The 8,210-nt window shown below is 29.3% G+C and overlaps 1 protein-coding gene across 1 annotated transcript; it reads left to right on the top strand.

Annotated features, from left to right (window-relative positions):
- Positions 1-6,079: 6,079 nt before the first annotated feature.
- On the top strand, positions 6,080-7,528 carry LOC18104957 (dof zinc finger protein DOF1.6). Its single transcript, XM_006374952.3, has one exon. The coding sequence runs from the start codon at positions 6,462-6,464 to the stop codon at positions 7,245-7,247; it is 786 nt and encodes a 261-aa protein (XP_006375014.2). The 5' UTR covers positions 6,080-6,461; the 3' UTR covers positions 7,248-7,528.
- The last annotated feature ends 682 nt before the right edge of the window (positions 7,529-8,210 follow it).

Raw genomic sequence — 8,210 nt, 5'->3', positions numbered from 1 at the left:
CCTAGACAGGCACTTCAAGACGTCGACACTGTCTTCAACCATAAACGGCTGAATTTTCATATTTCTAATTTCAGCCCTTTTTCTTTTACACCATGAAACTGGTTTTTTTCCTGCCTTATCATTGCGGATAGGATAAAAAAAAATTAAAATATAAAAAAAATATAATATCTAGATAGTGAAAAAAAATCAGCACGTCATGTCATTAAAGTTGGTATAATGATTCGAACTTTAAAATCCTTTGCTGAGCTAAACTTTTAAATTAAATTATATAAAAATTATTTTTATCAAGTAGAATACATAAAATACGTCAGCTCAAATTATTTTATTTTATTTTATTATATAATAAAAATTAGTTTAATATTAATACGATATATATTAACTAACGTATTTTGTTTTCATAAACAGTTAAACCAGTCTTAATTTTTTTAATTATATTTATAATCTACTGTTTCTTTAATGTACGAAAAAGAATTACAAATTAATTTAAATATAAAGCAGTATTATCAAAATCGGATTAGACCTTGACTTGATAGAGATGCCGGTCGCCGATGTCAATGTAGGAACTTAACAAACAAGCCACTTATATGATATAAATTATTGGCACTGTATATATATATATATATATATATTTTTTACTGCATCAAACATATATAGAAAAATTTGAATAGTAATTTTCTGGAAAACAAATATAATATTATATTATATTTTTTTGTTACACTATCAAATATTAAAAAATAATTTATTTTTATAAAATTTATTTTTTTAAAAAAAATATTTTCCAGCAAACAAACTATTTAAAACAACAAGAATTAAAAGCAGCTTTTAGTAGTTGGACTGGTCTTATTCATTTTTCGTAACACTTATGTAGAATTGCAGACTACTGTTTTCATGTTATCTTTAGCATCAATAAAAAGAAAAAAAATCTTGTTTTACATTGAAAAACATCATATGTACTCTGTTCGGGAACACCATGTAATATGTTTTCATAAAAGTTTTTTAATTAAAAATACATTAAAATAAGTTTTTTAAAACTTTTTTAGTTTTGATACTAGCATATTAAAATTATTTAAAAACACTTTAAAAATATAAATTTAATATTTTTGTATAAAACATAATTTAAAAAATACTTTAAAAATAGATTAAACTGCATTATCAAATATTACAATAATCAAATTAGCTGCAGCACAATATTTATTTTTTTCCATTTAATGTTTGCGCTAATTTACTAAAAAAATACATGATGGGAACTGGGAAAAAAAAGAAGCAACAATGAAAGATCCCAGTAATAATCCAAGTGAATTGTTGGGAATATAGTAATTTTTATTTTTTGGTGTATTTTTAAAATGAATTGTTTTAAAAAATATAAAATTAATGTTTTGTTGGTGTTTTTTTATTATTTTGATATGCTGAAATGAAAAATAAAAAATATGTAAAAAACAAATCATTTAAAATTATTTTTTAAAGAAAAAAACTTTTAAAAATCACTCTATCAAATAGTACTAAACATACATTATGAACATCTGTATAAGCACATGAGCATCACTCATCACTGCCATTGAAACAAAGAATTTAGTTCGTTTTTGCAGCAGAAACATTGTTTTTTTAAAATAAATTTTATTTTTTCAATTAAAATTAATTTTTTGAAGTATTTTTAAATCATGTTATCATATTAATATTAAAAATAATTTTTTAAAAATATTATTTTAATTTATTTTTAAGTAAAAGATATTTTTAAAAAAGTAAACATTAATACAATGCCAAACACGGTCTTTTACTGGAGAAAATTGGATTGTGTCGGCATGGATTGCTTCGTTTATTCCAACGAGGACCCATTAATTATTCTGCCTGGGAGACCGCCAAAACAAGTTTGAAAAGGGAAGCCGGTGGCTAACTTTATGTTATTTCGTCGAGGTAATTTTGACAGAGACAGGGAAGAGATGTAGCCTTGGACTCAGTTACCTTATTCGGCTAACTGCTGTTTTACCGACTTCAGGCTCCAGCGGCTCCCTTGCATAGTCACGTGGTAATTGTAACGTGTCACTCCACCATGCCAAGTATCATGCCAGGGTCTGGCCTGCTTGCCCTGGGTACGTTCAGATCTTAGATAGAACGAGTTTTTTTTGGATTCTATTATAATAATAAAAAATTATTAAGATAATACAATGAAAAATATTTTTAAAAATAACACATTTTAAAAAATCAGCACATGACATATTCGATTTGCAAGTCGTGATATGCATTGTATGACATGATGTTCAATAAAATCAGAGGAAAGAGAAGAGAGGTAAGAAACAGGAAATAATAAGAGTCTGAAACTGAAAACTCTAATGATAATTGTAATAGTATCGTTAAAAGAATCTCGATAAAATAAATTTAAAAATATATTAAAAAAAATATGAATAATAATTAAAGCATGTCACACAAACATTCTAGAAATAAGTAAGTCTAGACATATTTTGAAGGAAAAAAAATGAAGAAAAAAGTAAAAAATTAATAACAGAGACAGTTCGTGTAGCTTTCTAAAGATATCAGGACTCACTTGTTTTTAGACAGTTCATGTAGCTCACTTCAATTAATCTTGTCTGAAACAAATTTTACTTTAAATTATTTTTTTAACAAAATAATATATTTTATTTTTTTAAATCATAATTTGAACTAAACCATCAACACACAAATCAATTCATCTAAAAGTGTATCGGGCATTGTCATAACTTTTAGAATTGAGATTTTTAAAAAAAAATTAACAAAACAAATTTAATTAAGGTTTTAAAAATATATATATTGAATTAAAATTATTAACTTGAATGTGCATCACATTGATTTTTTTAATATATAAAAAAAAACACTATGTAAGACACTAAGAGAGTGATACGCGAATCAACCCGTGTTTCTAAAAAATTTAAATTTTTTTCACTAAAAATTAATTATTTTTTTATATTTTAGATTTTTTTGATGTGTTTATTTCAAAAATAATTTTTAAAAAATAAAAAAATATTATTTTAATAAATTTTAAAATAAAAAATACTTAAAAAAAAAGAAAAAAGAAACCTCCTTAACTCGACCTAACGTGATAATTGACCGTGGTACAAACACAAAAAACAAGGTGTTGTTAAGTTGCCCCTTGTAATCCAAGAGAAGGAGACATGTACAAATTTGTGCAGGGAGTCAGGGCTCTGGAGCATAGAATGGTAGGAGAGCAAAATCAAAGGAGCAGATATCACGCTACCCGATAAATCAGGCAACAGGAAAGTGTCAGTGTCAGTAGTCCTCCGAGAGAATCTTGATTCTGTACAGTGCATAAGAAGGCTGGGAGCAGGCAAAGCCCAGTTATTGCTTCCCACGCTGCCCAGCTCCAATGATGCTGTCGGTTTTCGTTTATTCTAAATATAAAAAATTCTCTCTCATCTATAATTAGTCCTTCTCCATTCCCGATAGATGGCCTTCTCGGACCCTGTATCCCTCACCTTCTCAAGTCATGGTCCGTTTCGGAGGATGTTGCTGTGTGTACTTGAAACTGTATTTTATCCTAAACATAGTTTTCAAAAGTGTTTTGCTTTTTATGTTTATTTGTCCTGATGTTTTTTTCTTTTTTAAATTTGTTGGATTAATATTTTTTTATTTTTTTAAATTTATTTTTGATATAAATATATTTAAAAATTTTAAAAATAAAAAATAATAATTTAAAAGAACAAAAATTATTTAAAAAAAAACAACGGTGTGACTGCAATATAGGGTACTTTTTTTTTTCTTTTGAAAGTGTTTTAAAAACATGTATCACATGAAAAAAAAATATAAAATTAATGTTTTCTTTATTGTTTTAATATGATGATGTAGGGATATAAAAAAAATTTAAAATATTTTTTGATGTATTTTTAAATAAAAAATATTTATAAAAAAATCTACATCACAATACAAAATAATAAAAAAACTTTTGAGAACTACTAAAATAGCATATTAAAACAATCTAAAACATAAAAAAATATTAATTTTCAGCAAAAAAAAAAAAATTAAAAAACATGAGTTGACCTGTGTTTCTAAACGCTTTCTTAACCTTGCAAGTAAAATGATAAAAACAAAACATTTATGTTATGAGAAGGGTTATCCAAATTAACATGTATATTTATTAAGAAATTATTTTTATCGGTTGCAACTACTATACTATAGTAGAAATAGTTTTTTTTGCTAAGTATATTATCAATAATAAATAAGTAGATAAATCATAGTTTGGTTGTATATATTAAAAAATATCTTTGATAAAATTAACAGTATAATATCATAAAGTCGTTTCTTAAAATATAAAAAATTAAAGATATCAATTATAATATAAATTTTTTTATTTTAAAAATATTCTGAAATTAGTTTTATTTTATATGAGTTAGTATATATATTTCAAATTAATTTCTTTATATAATGTATATCTATATAATATTGAATATTTATTAATAATTTATCCATTTAAAATATCCCAGCTCCGCCGCTGCATATATGCTATATAGAATATCTATTACTAGTCACCAAATTAAGTCTGAAATGTTATTATTTATAGTTTAAACATTATCGAATTAATATTTTTTCTGAATCCTTCCTCAAAAATCTGAACAAAAAAAAACCGACTATTAAACATAATTTATCTGCCTCATAAATACAAGTGTACATTGTCTTGGTGTCATTTAAAGACTTTCACAGCACTGCTGGATGGATCACGTTCGCTGTGTACAAAATCTAATATCTGGAGCAATGTTACAGGACAGCTTAATTTAATTTGATCTAACTTTATAGCTAGGTCTCTTTAGTGGGATCGAGTTAAAGACTGGCCAGTTTACTACCAACATCACTCTAATAAGAAATTATTATGGACGGTTTGTAATTAATTTTCTACTACAATTAAATTTCATAATAATATTAAATTTTAATTTAATTGATAAATAAATTGAACTTACATGTTTAGAAAAAATAAATTTTAAATAATTTTATTTTTCTATATTAATTTTATCACTTTCATCTTATTCATTTAAATGTATGTGAGAAAAGAGATTGGTATATAAGTATTTTTGAAATAAACAATTTGTTTTATCATTAACTTTTATTTTTTAGTATGGTCAATAAGAAGGGTTAGATGTAGTTGAATACTACTCGGACTTGATGTAATAGGTGCTTTTGAACAGTCATGTGTGGATTCGTCACAACTAAACAGTGATATATCACATAAAAATGGATAAATGACCTAACATGTATATTTTACAAACCAATGAGTCGAGTCTAGGCCGAGGTCCAATAGGAGGTCTAATCGTTCAAAATTAAAATGATGGTTTATAAAAATCATAATTTTGAAGGGTTAGATGTAGTCGGACACTACTCGGACTTGATGTAATAGGTGCTTTTAAACAGTCATATGTGGACTAGTCATAACTAAACAGTGATATATCACATAAAAATGGGTAAATGACCTAACATGTACATTTTACAAACCAGTGAGTCGGGTCTAGGCCGAGGTCTAATAGGAGGTCTAATAGTTCAAAACTAGAATGATGGTTTATAAAAATCATAATTTTTTATTTAGTTGTTAGATCAAACTTAATTTTTTACTAAAGTTTCTAAAAGCTATTTTTCATATAATAACCCATTGGTCACCATGCATTGTTTTATTTTGAGATATTCTTATTTTCCTTGTTTTTTTATTTAATGATTATTATTTTTTTATTTTGTTTTATAGTCGAGGTATGATTTCTGACTTAATTAAGGTTTTGTAAATCTTATAATTAAACATACTTTATCAGAATTAATTTTTAGAAAGAATAAAATTATGAATTCAGAATCACATATGCAATTTTTTTTACTTATTAAATTTATGTATTATATGTTTGTTTGCTGTCTTTAACTCCCGTCTATAATAGTTAATTTTTGATTTATTTTTATATAATTGAATGAGATTAAATTCTATTTAAAATTTAACTATCAAAACTCAAAATAATTCAAAATATAAAATTTCATTAAAATTTCTAAACCAAGCGAAGAATATTCAAACATACTGTTAAGGAATTCCAATTTCCTAAAAAATTTAAACTCGACCAGGAACTTTTTTTCCCTGCGCTGCCTCGAGAAATCAAAAGGCAGAGAAGCAATCTTGATTCGTCCATCGTAATACAATTCCCTGCAAATTAAATTCCAACACGTTAACAGAAGCACCTAACCATTCAAAAACCCTCACACCAAATCCCACTTCAGTCTCTCTCTCTCTTGTTTTCTTTTTTATTATTTCAGAAGAAACAAACGACCCACGCGAAACCACGCGTCAAGCCGTCAAAAACATCGTACACAGTGCAGAACCCACCGCCTGTCGAGAAAACCTTTTAGAACATCGCCTCAACCTAACAACGAAAGCAAAACCCTCGACTCTCGAGAACAATTCAGGATAGCATTTTTCTCCAACAAGAGAAAGAAAGCCCAGAGAGAGACCAAGAATGCCAACAGAAATAAGCCAGGGACACCCAACAGAAGCCCAAAACACCATGGGGGCTACACACCAACCACCAAAAACGACTGAGCCACTGCCTTGTCCAAGGTGTAACTCCACCACCACGAAGTTTTGCTATTACAATAACTATAACCTCTCTCAACCTCGCCATTTCTGCAAGTCATGCCGCCGTTACTGGACACAAGGTGGAACTCTCCGTGATGTCCCTGTTGGTGGCGGTACACGCAAGAATTCCAAGCGCTCTCGCTCAACTTCAAATAATTCTTCATCAATATCTACCTCATCTTCTAATTCTACTTCCTCGAATTCTGCAATTTTGACTGCTTTCACCACCACTCATGAACCCGAATCCATGCCCGTGGTTTTATCCTCGACTACTGACTCTGGTTTAGCAGCTGTGAAAACTGAGGTACCAGCCGGGTTAAATCTGAATGACGGATTACCTTCTGAAGATGGAAACTTCATTTCGCTCATGAACTCTAACGATCAGCATGGGTTTACTGGTCTTGGCGGGTATGGATACGCGTCAGGTTTTGGATTCGGGCCTAGTGAAATGGGTATTGGATTTGGTGGAAGAGGATCTTGGTCCTGTCCTGTAATGGAAAATGTTCTTGTTAATGGTGGTACTTCTGGATGTCATCCCTGGCAGCTTGATTGTGATCATGTTGAAGGAGGGGGGCTTCAAGCTGGATTTACAGCAGATACTGAAAATTACTTTGGTTCTTGGCCTGATCTTGTTATGTCTGCTCCAGCAGGAAAGGGTTTGAACTGATACTGGCCTTTTCTTTTCCCAAAAAGAAAAAAACATGTTCCCTTTTGATGTCCTCGGAGGTTTAGTTTTATTGATTGCTGCAACTTATGTTAATTTCAAGTTGTGTTTTTTGTTTACTGAGCAAGACCGTATAGACTATAGGGTTATGGTATAGAAGATGAAGAAGTTCGAAGCATACCTCTTGTGTAAGTGATTTCTTAAGGTCTTTGTAAAGCTTTTGGGTTCTTGCTCGAACAAATCTTTCGAAGAAAATATAGAAAAAAATATGCTTTTTTGTTGTTGATTTATTTGTGCTTGTCCTGGATTGTCGTGAACAATTAACAGAAGAATCTGACATAACGCATGAAAACTGAGTTCCGGTTTTCGAAAAATGTCTAGAGGCTCTAGACTCTGGTGTTATCTCGGTTTTCGATATTTTTGCCACTCGTTTATCCAAGAAACACCCAACCGTATCCTGTTTGATGGGTTGCCTCCACTATCAAGCCAAAACATCCAGTTCATCTTTCGTCGGGCTCTTCTTTTTCTGGTTCCTTCCCGTGTTTGTTTTGAATATGCTTGATTATGCTCATTAATGGGGTAGCAATAGAGCCGCTAAACATGGCCCGTTATTGACAGTTCATGGTTAATGCTGTGCTCATTAGTTTGACAGGCATCCATTTTCATTCGTGGGTCGAAACCTAACCGGCTTGCAGAAATGTTGAATGACATAATTAGCACTGAATTAGCAGCATCATTTTCACCAAGTTGTGGATGGTAATTAATTCGATGAATTCATGGAACATGTCTAGATGGGTACGAAGGTCAAAGGTTTTTGTGCATGTTGTCGGCTGTCACCTAACTAAATAAATGATCTATTTGGAATTAGATTTGGATCCCCCTCAAATCAGGGAACATGATCTATCATGTAGATAAATTCAATCAATGACAAGGATACTATTTAATCATGTTATGTTAGTGAGTGGT

This window comes from Populus trichocarpa, chromosome 14 (genome assembly GCF_000002775.5).
Source record: "Populus trichocarpa isolate Nisqually-1 chromosome 14, P.trichocarpa_v4.1, whole genome shotgun sequence".
In the NCBI taxonomy this organism is placed as follows: Eukaryota; Viridiplantae; Streptophyta; class Magnoliopsida; order Malpighiales; family Salicaceae; genus Populus; species Populus trichocarpa.
The sequence above is the reverse complement of the archived record's forward strand: the minus strand, read 5'-3'. Positions and strand labels throughout refer to the sequence as shown.

Coding starts and splice junctions, on each gene's coding strand:
- LOC18104957 (XM_006374952.3), top strand. CDS start 6,462: ATGCCAACAGAAATAAGCCAGGGACACCCAACAGAAGCCCAAAACACC.